General features: G+C 38.9%; 1 protein-coding gene across 1 annotated transcript in view; it reads left to right on the plus strand.

The window, feature by feature from the left end:
• Nucleotides 1-21,520, plus strand: part of TMEM255B (transmembrane protein 255B) — a 116,550-nt gene that overhangs the window by 41,442 nt on the left and 53,588 nt on the right. Inside the window, exons 4-5 of the mRNA XM_040336368.1 lie at nucleotides 2,292-2,381; nucleotides 17,373-17,453. Of these exons, the coding sequence (XP_040192302.1) occupies nucleotides 2,292-2,381; nucleotides 17,373-17,453 (171 nt within the window). The remainder of the gene's footprint in view (nucleotides 1-2,291; nucleotides 2,382-17,372; nucleotides 17,454-21,520) is intronic.

Below are 21,520 nucleotides of genomic sequence, written 5' to 3' on the forward strand. Positions count from 1 at the left end.
TGGCAGCTTCCTTGGCTGAAAACCATAGGGGGGTTTACTTACACTTTAATTGAACGTAACAAAAAAACAAAACAGATATAGAGTAAAAAAGTGTAAGATACCCTATGGAGTTGATTAACTAAAGGCAAATAGAATGTGCACTTTTTCGACTGCAGTTACTCCAGAGCTCAGTAAATGAGGGAGATTCCATCTGCTGACTTCCATCATCCAATCACCTGTATTTTTTATTTTCACTTCATGTGATTGGGTATTCTTTGTAAAGTGAAGCTTTACCTCATTTACTAAGCTCTGGAGCAACTGCACTTGTAAAATTACACAGTCTACTTCCCTTCAGTAAATCAACCCCTGGAGGTTTTGATCAAACTGATTTACACTTGCTAAAATGAAACCTACAGAATAAACAATAATAATATTAATATTGATAATAAAATATTGACAAATCTTAGAGCCGGACAGTGATGTCATCCCTCTCCTGGGGTGGGTTGCTTGCCTCAAAAGTAATATAAACGTTCCTAGCCACACCTTGTGTTTTTTGTCCTGTATAAGATGTGCATTGATAGTTTCAGGGTTTCAGCGGTTGCCCTGTACATGCAACATCTTTAAATTGTGGTGTAATAAGTCTCATAGAGAAGGATGTTCTACACAAGGTCAGATAAACATATATGTCAAGGGGTATTTAACTGGTATACGGTGTATAAGAAAAAAAGGCATCTCAACATAACATCAGTCTAACATGAGAATTCACAAAGGTATGGTTATGATAAGTTCAAAGTTATCGTCAACCATATAGTAGTAAAGTGCTAGTAAACCAGGACCCTGTATTTATTATATCTGTCTCCCACAGTAAACATAAAGTGGAAATGCAATCATTTTAGTAAATATAAAACTGCTAAATACCTTTTCTCATCAGCAGTAAATTTCAGTCTTGCGACTTCTTTCAGTGCCCGGTTAAAGCTTGTAGGAGGAGTTTTCATACTGCACTGGCTGTCCTATTAGGATACAAGACCCCTGACCCTCTGTCTGGACAGTGCTGATTGGACCTGTGCTGATCACATGCACTCTTTGTAGTGTCATGGCTGATCAATCCCCCTGTGTTCATAAATTGCTGTAGCTAGCATATCCCTATTCACTAAAGGTAAAAGACAACGTCTTGGTTACACAGTGTCCAATGCGAGACTCGCCATTTAATCTGTGTTTCATCACAAATGTGGGAGTGCAAATTATTTGAAACACTGCATGGTGACCTTTCAGTTAATTGCTTTGCCTGTTATGTCTGTATCAGATCTTATTAATGTGTAGCTCTCGCCTACTGAGAACTAGACTGAGAGACCCAGTAACTAGACATATGTAATTTCTTCACAGGAAATTAAAGGTTTTACACTACAGACAGAGGTCATGCATTAAAATGTGCAGGGCCATGCCACATGCCTGTTTTTACTGCTGTTAAAATGCAGTCCTAGATCAGGCTTCCTTTTGATATAGATGGTGCATGGTAATTGTACAAAAAAAGAGTGCAAAAATGTATCACTAGCCTGTATAAACAGATATCAGTAAATAAATAAAGACATTGTTAATGCTTAGTACCAATACTGTCAATCAGCAGAATAAGGTAGATATACATTTATGGTCAGCTGCAGTTATTATTTTTCTAATATCTACTGGCATTGTAGACATGCATTATCTTCTGCTGTAGCATGACCCACTATAAATGACTACCGCTCAGGGCAAAAGTCACAATTCTCTATTAAGTGTAAAGGAGCTCACTCAGTATGGTTGGTTTACTAAAGTCAAGACATGCTGGTAGGTTAATCGGATCCTGTGTAAATTGGCGCTAGTACTGTATGTATAGTTGTGTGTTATGTACCTTAGATTGTAAGCTCCTTCAGGGCAGGAACTGATGTGAATGTATAATGTATATGTAAAGCGCTGAGGTGAAGCTCTTCTGACTTCCATCATCCAATCATCTGCATACAAAAATGCTTTTTTTTGTTTACTTTTCTTGCACACAATGGGGTATTTTTTGCAATCTGCAATTTCACCACATTCACTAAGCTCTGGGGAAAATTCCCTTGTACAGTTCAGCTTCCCTTGCAAAGTAAACAGCCTATTTGCTTCTAGTAAATCAACCGCAATGATTCCACATGGGTTCATAAACCAAAGTTGGAGGTGATAGAAAATTTGTACTATACATCTTCCATACAAATAAATATATCTGCATGAAAAGTTATTAAACTTAAAAGTTTTCCACAACAAACTTTTTCTGATCCAGACTATTTTTTTTTTTCTTTTAGCTAGTAGCTGCCATTGTATTTATCAGTTTTGGTGTGGTAGCATCGTTCTGCTGTGCTATAGTTGATGGCGTGATTGCGGCACGACATATTGTGAGTATTTTTTCATGATAATGCTTTTAATCTCTTTCTAGTTTAAAGTTATGCAAAAGGACAAACATACTTGAAACAGACGCTATCATATACTGTATAGTTAGCCAACGACATTGTTTCTAAATATATTGGTTATTGATAAATGGGTTTGAGTATTGTGAAATGACTTCCTGTATACAGCCAACTTCAGTTAATTATTCCACTGCTCGAAACAACAGATATACAGTGCATCCAAATGTATTCACATCGCTTATTCCAAAATTGATTAAATTCATTATTTTCCTCAGAATTCTACAAACAATACCCCATAATGACAACATGAAAGAAGTTTGTTTAAAATATTTGCATATTTATTAAAAATAAAAAATGAAAAAAATCCCAGTACATAAGTATTCACAGCCTTTCCTCAATACTTTGTTTAAGCACCTTTAGCACCAATTATTTCCTCAAGTCTTCCCCTAAGACTAAAAGTTATGCTATGTCCAGACATACACTTTAAAATGTAACTCCACTTTTGTTGAGAAAAACACAGTGGGGGAGATTTAATAAAACTGGTGCACACAGAACCTGGCGAAGCTGTTCTAGATTCTTTTGTCAAAGCCCAAATGAAGAAGCTGCCGCTAGAAGCGTATTGGTTTCTATGCACCTCTGCACTAGTTTTACAAAATCTCCCCTAAACTCCTCTCTTTTAACGTTTAGGAAATGTTAATCATCTTGAGTCCTGTCCAATCATATTACACTGCATTCTTTAACGTTGCATACTCATTTATGTAACATTACTTGTGACTTAAGCAATCTGATCCAATTAGAACATGGACAAATGGGCACTGACAGCACATCAAGCATCAGACTTGTCATTGATTGTGGTGCTGGTGGCAACTTACTTCATGGACTCCATGAGCCTGCAGAAATTGTGGATCACTTCTCTTAGTAGTTTTACTTAATTTACCCATATATGTCCAGCTAAAACAGGGACATATTTAAAGCGGAGATCCACTCAAAGGGGGAAGTTCTGGTTTAAGGCCTCCTTGCCCGCTCTCGATGAAGAAATTGCACTTCTTAGGAGTGGGATTTGGAGACGATACCTGATTCTGACATACCCGGCGCCTAAGCGATCGGCAACAGAAGTTTTTCTCCCTACTCCCTCTCTACAGTCTTCTGCTAGACACATGACAGGTTCCAGAAGACTGTGGGACCATTTACAAGGCACTTTGCTACTCGTGCATGCGCAGTGGACATCTGACTGTGAAGCTGCAAGCTGTCACAGCCGGGTGGCAACAGTTAACATGTCGTCACTGGGGACAGACGTCTGGAGGGGAGAACGGATGGGGTGAGTCCATTGCTATATCATGGAACAGGTGAGTGGCTGTTTATTAAAAGTCAGCAGCTACAGTTTTTGTAGCTGCTGACTTTTCAATTTTACACAGGAGACTGGAGCTCCTCTTTAACTGCTTGCCGACCAGCCGCCGCAGTTATACGGCAGCAGGTCGGCTCCCCTGCGCGAGAGCCCGTAGCTATACGTCGGCTCTCGCGCAGGCCACTAGGACCGTGTGCTCCCGTGCGCGTGCCCGGCGGGTGCGATCACCGCTGGGCACACGCGATCGCTCGTTACAGAGCGAGGATCGGGAGCTGTGTGTGTAAACACACAGCTCCCGGTCCTGTCAGGGAGAGAAATGCTGATCTTCTGTTCATACAATGTATGAACAGAAGATCAGTCATTTCCCCATGTCAGTCCACCCCCCTACAGTTAGAACACACCCAGGGAACATACTTAACCCCTTCCCCGCCCCCTAGTGTTAACCCCTTCACTGCCAGTGTCATTTTTATAGTAATCCAATGCATTTTTATAGCACTGATCGCTATAAAAATACCAATGGTCCCAAAAATGTGTCAAAAGTGTCCGAAGTGTCCGCCATAATGTCGCAGTACCGAAAAAAATCGCTGATCGCCGCCATTACTAGTAAAACATTTTTTTTAATAAAAATGCCATAAAATTACCCCCTATTTTGTAAATGCTATAACTTTTGCGCAAAGCAATCAATAAACGCTTATTGCGATTTTTTTTTTATATATTTTTGGGGGATATTTATTATATCAAAAAGTAAAAAATATAAAAAAATAAATAAATTGTCGCTCTATTTTTGTTTATAGCGCAAAAACTAAGAAACGCAGAGGTGATCAAATACCACCAAAAGAAAGCTCTATTTGTGAGGAAAAAAGGACGCCAATTTTGTTTGGGAGCCACGTCGCACGACCGCGCAATTGTCAGTTAAAGCGATACAGTGCCGAATCGCAAAAAGTGCTCTGGTCTTTGACCAGCAATATGGTCCGGGGGTCAAGTGGTTAAAGAACAAAAGGGTTTCACAATTTACTTCTTTGTTTTGGTCTGATTTGGGGTAAAAATAAAAAATCCTGGTGCAGATAAAATACCGTTTTTATTACCTCCCTGGCAGCTGCCTTTACATCAGTATTCTTTCATTTGTCTCTTATCTCTTTAATTCACACTTCATTGTTACTCTGAGATAGCGAACATAAATATGAAAGGACTTTAGTGCATTTGTTGGCATTCTATTATAGATAAAGTTCTTGTAAGACTATAACATAATACATGTGTTTCTTCTATTGCTCTTTCTATTGGACACACTCTATTGTGCATATGTAAAATTATACAAAATGGAAATAAATGACAATGCATTTAGTACTTAAACAAAAAGATTGAAATAAATGTTAGCTGTTCAATTTGATGTACCACTTCCATAGGATATAGTAACTGAATCCAAGAAACCAAGATGGGGTTTTTGAGGTACAAATTATGTATACCAATTGTCTTGGTTGGTAAAAACGACATTTCATTAATATCCATTAAAATGTATGCAATATAACATATATATTGAGCAAAATTATAAATGCTGCAACACTTTTGTGTTTTGCCCCTATTTATCATGAGCTGAACTTAAAGATCTTTGACTTTTTCTATGTACCCAAAATGCCTATTTCTATCAAATATTGTTCACAAATCTGTCTAAATCTGTGTTAGTGAGCACTTCTCCTTTTCCGAGATAATCCATCCACCTCACAGGTGTGGCATATCTGTATGCTGATTAGACAGCATGATTATTGCACAGGTGTGCCTTAGGCTGGCCACAATAAAAGGCCACTCTAAAATGTGCAGTTTTATCACACAGCACAATGCCACAGATGTTATTAGTTTTGAGAGAACGTGAAATTGGCATGTTGACTGTAGGAATGTCCACCAGAGCTGTTGCCTTTGAATTAAATGTTCATTTCTCTACCATAATCCATCTCCAAAGGCATTTCAGAAAATTTGGCAGTACATCCAACCGGCCTCACAACCGCAGACCACGTATAACCACATCAGCAGAGGAGCCCTCCACATCCAGCATCTCCACCTCTAAGATCATCTGAGACCAGCCACCCGGGCAGCTACTGCAACAATCAGTTTGCATAACCAAAGAATTTCTGCACAAACTGACAGAAACCATCTCAGGGAAGCTCATCTGCATGCTTGTCGTCCTTATCAGGGTGTCGACCTGACTGCAGTTTGTCGTTGTAACTGACTTGAGTGGGCAAATGCTCACATTCGATGGCATCTAGCATTTTGGAGAGGTGTTCCCTTCACGGATAAATCCCGGTTTTCACTGTACAGGGCAGATGGCAGACAGCATGTCTGGCATCGTGTGGGTGAGCGATTTGCTTATGTCAATGTTATGGATCGAATGGGCCATGGTGGTGGTGGGGTCATGGTACAGGCAGTCATATGCTATGAATAACAAACACAGATGCATTTTATTGATGGCATTTTGAATGCACAGAGATAATGTGATGAGATCCTGAGGCCCATTGTTGTGCCATTCATCCACGACCATCACCTCGTGTTGCAGCATTATAATGCATGACCCCATGTTGCAAGGATCTGTACACAATACCTGGAAGCTGAAAACATCCCAGTTCTTGTAGCCATTGGTTCCCGCTGCTGTCAATAAAATCCAATAATGCGGGACCCGGGGGAGGGGCCAAGTTCTGCTGTCTGTGTCAATAGATGCAGCAGCAGGACACGGGAGCGCACCCGCTTGTGTGCACTGAGGTAACTATGACATGTTTGTTATTAAAAAAAAGAAAACAAAGGTTTAGTTATCCTTTAAGACCAGCCGCCATCATTATAATGTGGCAGGTTGGCTCTCTTAGGTGAATCACCGTAGGTGTACGTCGGCTGCTTTAAGAGCGATAGGGGGTGTGACACCGGAGCCGATGCGCCTGGCAGGTGGCCGTGATGTCTAACGGTCACCCGCGATTGTTCCACAGAGAGCCAGAACAGGGATCTGTCAATGTAAACAGACAGATCCCCGTTCTGACAGGGGAGGAGAGACAGATCTGCTGTTCCTAGTGATTAGGAACAACGATCTCTCTCCTCCTCCAGTCAGTCCCATCCCTCCCACAGTGAGAAAACACCTCCCAGGGAACATGCTTAATCCCTTGATTGCCCCCTAGTGTTAACCCCTTCCCTGCCAGTGACATTTACACAGTGGTCAGTGCATTTTTATGGCACTGATCGTTGTATTAATGTGAGTGGTCCCAAAAATGTGTCAAAAGTGTCAGCTCTGTCTGCTGCAATGTCCCAAAACGCCGCCATTACTAGTAAAAAAATGGTTTAGAGCGCAAAAAATAAAAACCGCAGAGGTGATCAAAATACCACCAAAAGAAAGCTCTATTTGGTTCTGAGCTGCTGGAGTGTAAACAGCTCTCAAATCTGCTAGGTTTATCTGAGCCCAATCAAAAATAGGACGTACTTCTCTCATGAGTGTGTGACCCATGGTGCCTCCCTCTCTTTGGATGTAAGCCAATGCCACCTTGTTGTCCATGCATAGCAATACATGTTTTCTCCTCAGGGATGAGTTGAATGCTTGGCGAGCTTGAAAGGCAACACTGAGCTCTAGTATGTTCAAGACCATGCCCTGCGACTGGAATCACCAACGTCCCTGGGCTGCTTGGTCCTGATAGTGGGCTCCCTATCTCTCCAGGCTGGCATCCAATGTGACAACTTCCTGTTATGGAGAAATAATATGCCAATATATTTTGAGGTTGCGAACAAGAGTCCACCACCATTTAGATTGCTTCACTATTATGTTGATGAAGATCGGTTGAAGCATCGATGCTCCATCCCATTACGTTAGAAATTTATTTTGAAATATTCTCATGTGATGTGTCACTGGGCCCACTGAACCATTGGGATGGTTGCTGACATAGACCCCAGAATACTCAGACAAGCTCTGGCCGCTTCTAACAATTTTTTCATCTTCTGATTCAAAGGACCTATCTTCTCCTGAGAGAGTTCTATTCTGTTTTTCCAGGTGCTTAATTCTGCTCTCAAAATTAAAATTTTCTGAGTAGGGATGGGCCCGATGCTCGAACATCGGGTGTCGGTTTGTTTGTTCAGCAAACTAACAAACAAACATATAAGGCACTCGCAGGACGTTTGCCCACCACAATGCTCCCATAATGCATTGCGAGATTGCAGTGCATTGAAGGCTGCTGATTGGCCAAAGCAGGCACCTGACCTGTATGCTTTGGCCAATCAGAGCGCAATGTGCTGTGAGAGCCATGATTGGCCAAAGGCAGGGTGATGTAATCGAGTGACCTCACCCCCTTCTTACGTCCTGTGAACACAAAATATTGTGTTTTTTTTCCAAAATTGTTGCACTTTCTTGTTTATAGCACAAAAAATAAAAACTGCAGAGATGATCAAATACCACCAAAAAATACCACCAAAAATAACACCAAAAGAAAGCACTATTTGTGGGAAAAAAAAGGACGTCAATTTTGTTCGGGTACACTGTTGCACGACCTGGTCATTGAGCAGCCAATTCTTCCAGGGCTGAAGTGGTTAAAATACATACCGGACCTGAAGGGTCTTTTTTTTTGTCCATCTATATTGCTGGAAGCCAGCAATACATTACAGCCGCGAGAAAGGTTAAATTAATTTTTTTCCTTTAGAAACGTCATTATTGCTGCGGCATTTTCTATACATACACAGATGTGCCAATTTACACGCAGACTAAACGATATTTAAAGGAATATTTTATTTTATTGCTTCACTTAGCATTCACTGTTCCTTTTAAAAACTATCGTTTTTTTAAAACTTTTTTTGCATTGATACATGTCCCCTAGGGCAGTACCCGGGTCCCCATATACTTATTATGGCAATAACTTGAATATAAGCCTTTAAAATTAGGACCTTTGATTTTTCATGTTCATGTCTCAAGGTGTTCTGGTGTGAACCAAACCGGGGGGGGGGGGGTGTTCGGCCCATCCCTACTCTTAATGTAGGTTGAAGATTGCTTTTGTTCCAGTTTATTATTTAACCAAATCTTTGGAGTGTGTAAATCAGTATTTTCCGATGATGGATGAGAGATAGCATCCAATCTCCTAAGTTTATTACCAGCAGAATAAACTGAAGGCTTTCCATCTTGAAGGATTCGACCAGCATTTTTTTGTTGAGATTCTTTAAGTCTACGACAGGGCATAGGTCTTCCATTCTCTATTTTACCAGGAATAATGCAGAGTAAAGGCCCTTCCCCCTTTGGGAAAATTGTACTTTTAGGATTGTACATTTCTGAAACAGTTCCTGTACATAATTGACTAATAAATGTATTTTTTCCCCAGAAGCCAGATGTCTTGTTGACTGAAAATGGTCCCTAGGAAATCGATTTTTGAATCTCAATCTATGACCGAACTGCATGGTGGACACTGTCCCTCGATCCTTTATGTTGTCTGCCCAAACCTGAGTTAACAGTTTGAGTTTGGTTCCCACTATCGCAGGTCAGATGGGCACACCTTCAAAAGGACTTCTGATCCCCTGCAACAGAAGAGTTTGGTTTTTGAAATGTTAAGAAAGAAGACTGGGTATTCCTCCAGTTATATGTCTTTGCTCCCCTGTAATTTTCCGGGAAGGTTGCGTCTGTAAGATGAAACCTTCTGTTGTTTGGGTCTTCTGTCGGAAGTATCCTTTGAAATGGGCAAATCTAGTTTAGATCCAAAAAGATTTGTTCCGTCGTAGGGTATCTTGCACCAATATGTTTTGGAAGCTGTGTCCACTATCCAGGGTTTCATCCATAAGTCTCTCCTGAAAATGACAGAAGCCAGCATTGCTCTGGTGGAAGAACTAATTATGTAGACCGATGCCTCTGCCACAATGTCTCCTGCGAGACTGAGTTCCTGAAGAGCTGTTATGATTTTCTCTTGTTTGACACCTTCTAGAAGCGATTTTTCGATATTGGAGATCCAGCTGGAAATTGCTCTACCTACTGTGGCTAAAGCAATCGCTGGTCTACAAGCCCCTGCTGCTGAGTATGCTCTTTTTAGATCGAGATTAACTTTGCGGTCAAGAACATCTTTGAAGGTATTTACTTTTTTGTGTTGTTTGCATCTCTGATCTGACCCTGACCTCACTGCCTACTCATCACTGCGCAGCCTCTATTTCTAAATTCTCTCAGCCAGGCTTAGCTGCTTCTCCTCGTTTTTTATGGAAAAGCTGCTCACACCAGCAGTGTACAGCTTTCCATATAAATAAGTGCACACAGCAGTATGTGTGCTCAGGAGAATCAGAGCCCAGCAGGACACGCAGCAGAGATGTTAGTATTGTGCAGACAAGTAAATAGGACATTCGGAAGTGGTGCTGAAGAAAGATGTCTGAATCTAAAAAAGGTAAATGTAATCAAAAAGCCATTGCGCTGTAATTGTTATGAGAGTTTAGACTTCCCATCATTCTTCTAAAATACACCAAAACCTTCATAATTCAAAATAAAAAGGCAAAGGGGTTGATTTACTAAAATTGGAGAGTGCAAAATCTGGTGAAGCTCTGCATAGAAATCAGATTCTAACTTCAGCAATTAAGCTTTGACTAACAAATCTGGAAGCTGATTGGTTTCTATGCAGAGCTGCACCCAATTTTGCACTCTCCGGTTTTAGTAAATCAACCCCACAGTCTACTTACCTAGCCCCTTTATTTTACTTTGTATTATTTTCTTCAACACTGAGCCCTGGTTCACACTGATGCGATGTGGGAAAACGCACAAGATTTGCTTTGTTTCCCCGCATCGCATTATACTGCTTGGCATTTGCATGGTGTCCAAGCGATCTGCTGCAGGTGTCATTGTTAGATTAACGACATACTGAAACAGATCGCAAAATGCAGGGTGATTCAGGTGCAGGGGAAAAGGGGTCCTGCACCATTTTGGTGTGGATGCAATGCAATTTGAGCAATAAGAAATGTAAATTCCTATGCAAATCACATGCAGTGTTTTGCACGCACAAGTTTGAACCTAGGTTAAAGGTACACTTTAAATCAGGAAGGATGAAAACAACCAAAAGTATTATGGTTACAAATTTGAGTCCTCCTTCATAAGTAAATAGTTTAAAGCAGAAAGCTCATCTGTGTGTACATTTGAGATGATGGCTGCTTCCGGTAACACATAACTGGTGGTAGATTCATGTTTTCTGTTAGCCAGCTGGAATAAACTCACATTGTTTATACATCATAAAAGCCAAAAATCTAATTCCATTAAGCTGAGGACTTAACTTTGATTATAAATATCTTTGAATTCAAAATAAGTATCAAATAAATATCAAATAAAACCCACAAATATGTATTATGGAGATGGTGATCAATCATCTAATGAAAACATACTATAGGTAGAGTATATTTATGGACATCCTATACAAGTGCATCTCATAAAATTTGAATATCATCAAAAAGTTCATTTATCCTAGTAATTCAATACAAAAAGTGAAACTCACATATTTTATATAAATGTGTTACACACAGAGTGATATATTTCAAGCATTTCTTTATTTTCATTTTGATGATCATTCCTTACAGCAGTGAAAACCCCAAATTATGTTTCTCAGAAAAATAAAATATTACATAAGACCAATAAAAAAAGGATTTTTAATAGAGAAATGTTGGCTTACTGAAAAGTATGTCCATGTACAGTATAGTATGCACTCATTACTTGGTCGGGGCTCCTTTTGCAAGAATTACTGCATCATGGAGGCAATCAGCCTGTGGCACTGCTGAGGTGTTACCTAAGCCCAGGTTTCTTTGATAGTGGCCTTCAGCTTATGTGCATTGTTTGGTCTGGTGTCTCTCATATTCCCCTTGACAATACCCCACAGATTCTCTATGGGATTTAGGTCAGGCGAGTTTGCTGGTCAATCAAGCACAGGGATACCATGATCATTAAATCAGGTATTGGTACTTTTGGCAGTCTGGGCAGGTGCCAAGTCTTGCTGGAATATTAAATCAGCATCTCCACTAAGCTGGTCAGCAGAGGGAAGCATGAAGTGCTCTAGAATTTCCAGCTAGAGGGCTGCGCTGACTTTGGACTAAACACAGTGGACCAACACCAGCAGACATGGCTCTCCAAATCATCATGGGCTGTGGAGAATTTTGCATTTCATTTGGAATACAATGTCCCAGAGTCTGGAGGAAGAGTGGAGAGGCACAAAAACCAAGTTGCATGAGGTCCAGTGTGACGTTTCCACAGTCAGGTCTTATGTAATATTCACATTTTTCGAGATACTGAAATTTGGGTTTTTATTAGCTGTAAGCCATAATCATCAAAATTAAAAGAAAGAAATGCTTGAGATATATCACTTTGTGTGTAACCCATCTATAAAAAAAATTGGCCTTTTTCTGAATCAAATTACTGAAAAATAACTTTTTTGATGATATTCTAATTTTATGAGATGCACCTGTGGGTAGTTTTTGTTTGCTGTTGCTTTTTATACATTACAGCGGTTGCAAATGTAAACCTTCCTAATTGTGCATAGTTGGAACATTCTACTTGCAAAAGCAAATTTTGCAATTTACAGCTATCTGGCCGCCAGACAAGCGGTGCTCACCAGTCCCCCATTCCATGCAGACCTCTGACCAGTATTAGCTAGGCCAGCGGATACAGGGAAGTCTTCTGTAATCCAACAGCAATAGATTACCATTGCAAAAATCTGTTGCTGCAGGGGGAGGCAGGACAGACAGATGAGCTCTGCTCTAGCCTCTGGACTCAGAAAATGCTTGACATTACATGTAATGTCATTTATTGCCATAAAAAAAAGAAGTGGACAGCTGGAGTAGAAGTGTTGGGCAGATATAAAAGACAACAGCCAAGGATGGATTTAAGATTGCAGATAACAAAATTAATTTGTTGGTTTATAACTGATCTTGTATCTTCTTTTACCAACATATATACAGTATATAGCATTACACATTTGTATTGTTTAAAAGCAGAGGCATAACCAAGAATTCCCCTTTAATTTGAGTCTAAAACTCTATCTATTGGTTTTATCCATAGCTTCTTTGGTTTCCTTGGCTGTGGATAAGGTCACATTAAGTAATGTGATGAATGGAAGACATTAATCTACCTTTCTCAATTCTTGCCTAGCTGTGCATTTGCTCTGATTACTTGGTGGGATTATAAAGATTTATATAGTTCTCTGCTCATTACAAAATAGGTATAAAGGAAGGAAGATTTCTATTAAACTGTCCAGCAGTTTCTGAATGAGAATTCACAGTTCAAGCGGCAGACCTTTTTTTAGTTTGATTCTTGAGCCTGTATTATAACAGTTATATTGCTTCCTGTAAATCTTTAGATGACAGAATTAAACTGTTTTATGTTTATTATATGATAATGAATTTTGATGGAAAAAGCAGAAAAAAAACCCAAGCACAGAACGTGGTGTACTTTCAAGCTATGTGTTGCTTAATGGGGGACTCCAAGAAAAGTGCAGCGTAGTCCTCTACCTTTTTTTCTGCACAGGATTGGCGCCATTGGACTGATCATTTTCTCATGCTTACTTTTGTCAGTCTTTTCCAAATTCTGATTATAGGATTACAGAATGATATGCCGTGAATTAGAGAACATGCCATCCCCATAAATCACTTATAATACTTCAAGATGAGCTCAGAGCATGGCAGCATTTTTACAATATTATTATTTTATTATTTTAAACAGGTATTACAGGGATTTACCCTATACACAGCAGATATAAGTTTATCTACATATACTTACAGAATACAAAATATATTCTTACAGATCTTCATTACATATCTTCTTTATAAAGGAAAAAGAGAAAGGATAGAGAAAAAATAAAAAAGGGAGAAGAAAAAGACAAAGGGGTACTCCACTTTAGCTTATAGAACCGAACGGCTGTTATTCCAAGCAAAAAAGGGAGAGAAAAAAAAAGAAAGGAAGGAATTATGCAGACATTAATAATTATAATCACTCAAACATAGCTAAACAATGGTAGAATTTCTCTTAACCCTCCTCTTATGTTAGCTTTCTGTTACTATCCATGATGTTACCGGGTCGGTTTTGACCCGTGTCTTAAATCAGCCATAAAATACCCTCTGAACAATTATTTATCATCCAATTGGTTTCTTACCTTCTGGTTACCTTGTTAGGCTTCTTTATCCTTGAAAAGATTGGTTTTAATATTTTTGGTGTGACCCCTTAGACCTTTCTTTTGATAGCATACCTCTCATTTTCAAATTTAAAAAATGGTAAAATAGTCAGCAACTCTGAAATGTATTGGTCCTATGTTTCTTTACTTTATTTAGAGAAGCAGACAAGCAGGCAAAAAGATAGGCCCCTCCCTAACTACAGCTCACAGGGTTGAGAGGTGATTGGCTGTCAGTGTTACTAAGCAGAGAGAGTGTTTATGATTTCAGTTTTGACACTTATTAGTGTCTTATAATCCTATATTATAACTGGGTCAGAATTGACCCTAACACCATAAATGTCTTAATTTTCACCACAGTATTTTATAATTTAGTTAAAAGGATTATTTTTCTATTACATTGTTTAAATAGAGGTTCCTGACAAAGTAAAAAAATCTTGATGCAATAAACAAATTTATGTGATACTTATAGACATTCAAAACCTGAAAACGGGTTGGTTCTGACCCTAACACAATTTAGAAACTCAGCTGACTGTCGAAACTTGGACCAAACAGACCAAGTATGGGAGAACTGTTCTTCTCTTCCCGTTTCCCGTGCCATCAGACCTTCTAGTTCTCTAATAAAGTCCATTTCAATTGCCCATTCCCAGAGGGAGGGTACTGTCGTTGATTTCCAGTGTCATGGGATGACTGCTCTGGCTGCGGCGAGGAAGTTTCTAAGCACATCCTCTTTTGCTTTCTTTAAAGGTCCTGGAATCATGGTTAAGAGAGCCACTCTGGGTGATGCGTGGATAGTTATATCCACTAGTTTACCATATAGGTCAAAGATGTGTTTGCAGAACCTTCTCACCGGGGGGCAGTCCCACCAGATATGGATCATATTTCCCTTTGACTCATGGCAACGCCAACAGATATCAGATATATCTTGGTAAATTTGATGGAGGATAGAGGGACACCTGTACCATCTACTCACCAGTTTATATGCCTTCTCTTGAGTTCTTGTAGCTATTGACATTTTATGGGTTAGAATTAAGCTTTTTTGCCATTCCGATAAAGTTACAGTCTCTTGGAGGTCTTTTTCCCATTTCCGTGTATACGGGGGGAGATCTGAATAGATTGATAGTAAAAGAATAGAATATACTACAGAGAATGAGTGTGATATTGGTTCCTCTTGCAGGAGCAATGATTCAAACGCAGTTGGTTTAGCATAGATATCTTGTTTTGATTAAATAGATCGTAAATAACATAAAGCTTGGTGTCTCTGTAGCCACTGCGAGGGGTTATAGGAAAGCATTGTAGATGAAGAGTCTACCGTTAATAGTGGTTCCGACTGAAGGACTTTAACAATTCTTCTATGTTCCTGTTTGTACCAAGGGCCAAACACAGTTGAATGTAAGGCTGGTAGAAAATCCGGCGTTCCAAAGAAGGGAGTCATGGGGCTCAATTGTTTTGATATTTTATAGATGGGTATCATACGATCCCATATGTGTAGTGTTTGCCTAGTAAGATCTGCTGGAATTGAAAGGCTCTTTCTTAGAATAGACAAAGTCCACGGGAGGGCACAGAGATCTATAGGGTTTATGTGGCTTTCCAGATGTACCCATAACTTGGATGAGGAGTGGTGAAACCAGTCAATAATACGTGTTAATATGGTTGCTTTATGGTAGATAGAAACATCTGGTATCCCTACCCAACCTTTATTTTTCGGAAGGGATAATGTCCCAAAGCTAATTCTAGACTGGGCTGAATTCCATATAAACTTGGAAAATAGCCGATGGATTTTATGGAAGTAAAAGGCCAGGAGATGGATTGGGATTGTTTGAAACAAGTATAGGAGACAAGGTAATATCCATCTTAAGGGTATTAATTCTACTGAACCATGAAAGTCTCTTAAATGCATAAGATGTCAAAGTCATTAGAATTTTATGGAGCATCGGGAGAAAATTTAGAGAATATAATTGTGATGTTGAAGCTGGGATATTAATCCCTAAATATCGAATCGACCCTGAATGAGAATTCACAGTTCAAGCGGAAGACCTTTTTTTTGTTTCATTCTTGAGCCGGTATTATGACAGTTATATTGCTTCCTGTAAATCTTTAGATGACAGAATTAAACTGTTATATGTTTATTATTTGATAATGAATTTTGATGGAAAAAGCAGAAAAGAAACCCAAGCACAGAACGTGGTGTACTTTCAAGCTATGTGTTGCTTAATGGGGGACTCCAAGAAAAGTGCATCGTAGTCCTCTACCTTTTTTTCTGCACAGGATTGACGCCATTGAACTGCTCATTTTCTTATGCTTACTTTTGTCAGTCTTTTCCAAATTCTGATTATAGGATTACAGAATGATATGCCGTGAATTAGAGAACACGCCATCCCCATTAATCACTTATAATACGTCAAGATGAGCTCAGAGCATGGCAGCATTTTTAAGTTTGCATCACTTACATTTATGTAAAATGTGCTATAAATGTACACATGTGTAATACAGCAATATTGATCTCTGGTCCTTGGTGGCTGCCAGCTCTTGGGAGAAGCACAGCTTTGCTGATTAGATACAGCTAAAAGATACTCCACTTTCACAGGGAAAAAAATAGGCAAAAAACAAAACAAAACAATATAGTATATGCAATTGTGACTCAAATCATATTGCTATTGATTGTTATAAAAAATTACCTTTCCTTTTCAGTCTGTAGCTCTGTAATGTAAAATGCAATGCAATATGGCTACCTGGAAGAATTCTGTATACAGATGGTATACAGAACACCCCTTGAACATGTAATTTCCTGCTTGAGTGATTGGCTTACTGATTTTCCCAGAAGCCTGCACTAAGATACAGAGTTTTGGCATCCTGTGAAACTTAAATGTTTTTTTTGGTGAGATACTTCCATAAGGAAATCAGGTGCAACATCTGACTGCACATGGACACAGGCAAGCAAACAACTATTTCTTAAGAATAACAAAAGGTAGGAATATGCAGCAAAGTTTGTTAAAATCCTTGCAAAGTACAAAGATCAAAAGGTTCTCTACAATAGGGACAAAACATAAATAAATAGAAATAGACAAAGAAACCAAGCCTTACCTACATTATCCAAAAACAATGTTTTGGCTAAATTTGGGCTTTAAAGTAGATGTAAACCCTAACTGAATTACATTTAGTTTAAAAATGCACTGTGTATCATAAACAATTGATATGTTATTTTTATATAATACTTGTTTTCAACCTTCTTTTGGAATCTCTGTGCTTTTAATCTCCTCCAGCATTCTAGCAGCCACTTCCTGTCTACCGATCTTGGCATTTCCCAGAGTGAGCTTCCTGATGGTGACAAACACAGAACATGCCTGGGTATTGAGCATTGGCACAGTCACTTATGGTCCCCAGTAGAAGCACATTTGACAGGGTGACAATGCAAGAAAGCAATTGAGAGGGAAACGAGAAAGGGAAAGAGTGTTTTCATCCAATAACAAAAGTGACTAAATAAATATTTTAATCTGATATATAACATTCTTTTTTTAGGAACCAAGACCTTTGTATAATGGGAGATGTATTTTCTATGCAAGTGGATCAGGACTTGCTTATGACACACAACAGACAGAAGTAAGTCAACATCAATAAACAAAATTCTGGCATAAAAAAATAATATATTTACAGCCTCATGAATGCAATAATTTTTATTCTATATGTGTTTAATAATTTGTTGTGTTAACATGTACACTGGTGCTACTTGAAGCTGAAGCTTAGGTATAGATGTTTTGTAAAGATACATTGTTTCAGCTTGAACCAATGTACTGTAAGTATGCATGTGTCATGTGTGTGCAGGTGTGTGTGGCTGATTCCTAGACATGTGCACAGAATTTTTTTTCGTTTTTTTTTTGTTCTGTTTCGTATCGTTCCGTAGGTTCGTTTCCGTTCGTTTTTCGTAAGACGCCCGTTTTCCTGTTCGTTCCCGTTCGTTTTTTGTACGACGAGATTTTTTCGTATTCCGATCGTTTCGTATTTTCGTTACCGTTTTATTTTCGTACATGCGGGATGGTTCGTTATTCTGTTTAATTCATGTTCGTTACTTGTTAGACAATAATTTTAGTGAATTTTTGTCAATGATTTGCATTCTGTGTTTTGGATTCCTTTTTCTGTTCGTGTTTTCGGTCGTGTGTTCGTGTGACATCTATGACAATTTGTTGTGGATGTCATGTGGGCATGCGACTGAAGATACGAACAGAAAAAGGATTTTCGTCATTTTGTACTTTCGTAAATATATCGCGGGGATTCGCGGCACTTTCAACACGCGGCTCATCACACTGGGTCAGACTTTTTTAACAACAAACATAAAAACGATCGTTTTCCGTTCGTTCTCAGAAAATTTTTTCGTTTTTAAACTCCATCAGAAAACCATTTTTGGGTTCAAAAGTCTGGCCAACTGATCTCCCTTCAGATGAAAATCCACAGAAAAGTTTATTTGGCTTTACTGTACTACTCAGCATAAAAGAGAAGCTGCTTTACTAACAACACTCACTGCCCATTCAAAAAAACGAAAATGACATCTATAATAAAAGATTTCTATTCTGTATTTTGGGTCCTTTTTCTTTTGGTGTTTTCGGTCGTGTGTTCGTGTGACATCTGTGGCAAAAGATTTGCATTCTGTTGAATCCAAAATACAAACAGAAAAAAGGAATTCAAAATACAGGGTGCTGGTCTTTTGTTGTGGATGTCATGTGAGCATACGACTGAGGGTGCGAACAGAGAAGGGAATCAAACAGGATACAGAATGCAAATCTTTTGTTGTGGATGTCGTGTGAACATACGGCTGAGGATACGAACAGAGGGGATTCAAACAGGATACAGAATGCAAATCTTTTGTTATAGATGTAATTTTTGTTCTTTTGCCGTTTTCGTTTTGTCGTATTTTCGTCAGATCGTTCGTTCGTATTTGCGGTTGTTCGTTATGCAGCTCATTCGTAATCCTGTTGTTTTCGTATTTTGGTGCTTTATTTTTTTCGTATGTACACATTATTCTGCGGGTACGAAAATGAACATTTTCGTACGAAAATAACATTCGTACGAACGGGAATGCACATATCTACTGATTCCCATGGTAGCTGGAAATCACTGCAGTAGGCACCAGTACTACAGTGATCACTGCTAGCTTTAGGTCCCATGCTGAGCAGCTGCCCTGCTGCTTAGCAAACATTGCTTGTTTGGCATGGCACCATTCAGAGATGGCTTTAATAAATGCAAAGCATTCTCTAATTAGATGAGGTGGATTTTGCAAAATCACTACCTTGTTTCACTACCTTGTTCCCTGCTTCCCCAGGCAGCCATCAATGTAGGCTACATGGTGTCTCCTCCCTTTTCTATACAACGTGGTACTTGCCAGGGTTGTCCACTGCAATCTTTGGTCTCATAATGGAGCCAATTGCAGTAGCTCTTCGCGCTAACCCTGATATTAAAGGCCTCATACTCCATAGACTTGAGAAAAAGGTGGCCATGTATGCAGATGATATGCAACTATGACTTTTTGAGCTCAGTTTTGTTGAATCTGGAGGAGTGCTTTGTGTTCTCTGGCCTTAAAATTACCTAGGGCAAGTTGGAAATATTGCCACTTGATCGCATACAGAAAATGGCCCAAGATATAATGCTGTTCCTCCAGTGAGTAAGCAAAATAAATTCCTAAGCATAGAGGTGACTAATGATGCCAGTGACCTTGTCCCTTTAAGATTTTTGCCATTGGTCGCAAGGTCCAGGATTAAGGCTTGGAGATCTTTACCCCATATCTCATTGGAAAGGTGAATTTAATCAAGATGAAGTTGCTTCCCCTTTTTTTTAAATGCCCTTAGAAATATTCCCAGGTGGCTTCCATTATCCCTCTTTAAACAACTGGACGCACTATTGTTCTCCTTTTTGTTGAACAATAGGTGCCTCGTCTCAGTTTATCTACCCTACAGCAACACCTGGCCTTCTTAATTTTTTTCAATACTTTTTGGGATCATATGGGGTGCTCCAGTTACTCCTTTATAAAGGTGTCCAAGCCCCATAACCTCTCACTTAAATTATGCGTTCCACTGTCAGTGCCTGGTGCAGAATTAAGGTGCTTCCTATAGTCCATACTAATCACTGGTCCTTGCATACTCCTCCTGGAACAATCCAAATCTCGAGCATCTCCTTTAAATTCAGGTCATCTGGGTATCAAGGGGGATTAGGGTCCTAAAGGACTTATTTTTGGATGCTAAATTTTGCCCCTTTGATGTATTGAAATAGAAGTGTTCTCTGCCAAATCAGCATTTATTCTGTTCAATTGAATTGCGCCATGCTTGCACTGCTCAATTTCCGCCAACCTTTTTCCACTTGGTGACAGGGAGTATGGAGGGTTGAGTCCATGCCCAAGGCTCACTCAACTCTATACAAGGCACTACTCTATCCTACATCACAGGGACTAAATAAACACAGGAAAATTTGCCTCTCGACATTCCTACTTAAGATAATGATGACCGGTAGGATGACCCATTCCATTAATTTCAGCCAGGAGTAGATTGGTGCAATTTAAATACATATGCATTGAATCATTTTTTTAATTGTATACATACACTTTATACTCCTAATATCCAAGAGGGCGTGAAACCTTTGTGACCAAGTCCCATTTTATAGTTTTAAAGTGTGTTTACTTAACAAACATATCTAACTGCTTTGCATATCAAAATTATATTCTCAGTATTGTATTTTTTTACAGGAAATATAAAGCTTTTGTTTGGTAGATTCTTAACCTGAATGTGTTTTGAATCAGCAGGTAAATGGACAAAAAAGTTTTTATAAAAATATACAATAGCTTGTTTAACAACATTGCTCAAGCCAATTTTCAGATTTCAGCGCAGTTACAATTTGAATGACAATTGTTCAGTTATGCAACACTGTACCCAAATGAAAATGTTCTTTTTTTTCCTGAAAGGCACAGTGGGTCTTTTGAAAATATTATTTTTTTTGCCACAAGTTTTTGGAAAATTAAGGAAAGAATATAATTTTTATTTACACAAAGTTGTCAAGTAATAAGATATTTCTTACACATATCTTAGGAATACTTAGATTTATGGAAAAAATATTCTTCTACTCCTCCCCAGTATGGGGATACCACATGTGTTTGACTTTTTCACAGCCTAGCCACAGAGGGGCCCAAAATTCAAGAAGCACATTTAGGCATTCTAGGGGCAAAAATGATGCATCTAATTTCCTGACTACCCATCGCATTTTTGGAGGACACCAGGATAGTGGAAACAATCACAAAAATCAAGATTTTGGAAAGCAAACACCCAAGGGTATTTTTTAAGAGTTACGGGGAGTCTTTTGAAGACTTCATTTTATAGCCACATATTTTTGGAAAATGCAGAAAGAAAATAAAAATGAAATTTTTTACACATAGTTGTCAATTTAATAAAATATTTCTCACACACAGCATAGGCATACTTGAATACTTTTAATTACAATTCAAAACACATTCTGCTACTACTCTCAAGTGTGACAATACCACGTGTGAAATTTGTTCAGTTTTTGCACTGATTATGTACCAGACATTATATCATGATTACATTCTCTGCATTTTTTTTTGGGAAGCAACAGGTATTTTTTATATATTTTTTTATTGCAGAGATATTTGTATGTCAAAAGCATTATGCGCC

Source organism: Rana temporaria, chromosome 2 (genome assembly GCF_905171775.1).
Source record: "Rana temporaria chromosome 2, aRanTem1.1, whole genome shotgun sequence".
NCBI classification, from domain to species: Eukaryota; Metazoa; Chordata; class Amphibia; order Anura; family Ranidae; genus Rana; species Rana temporaria.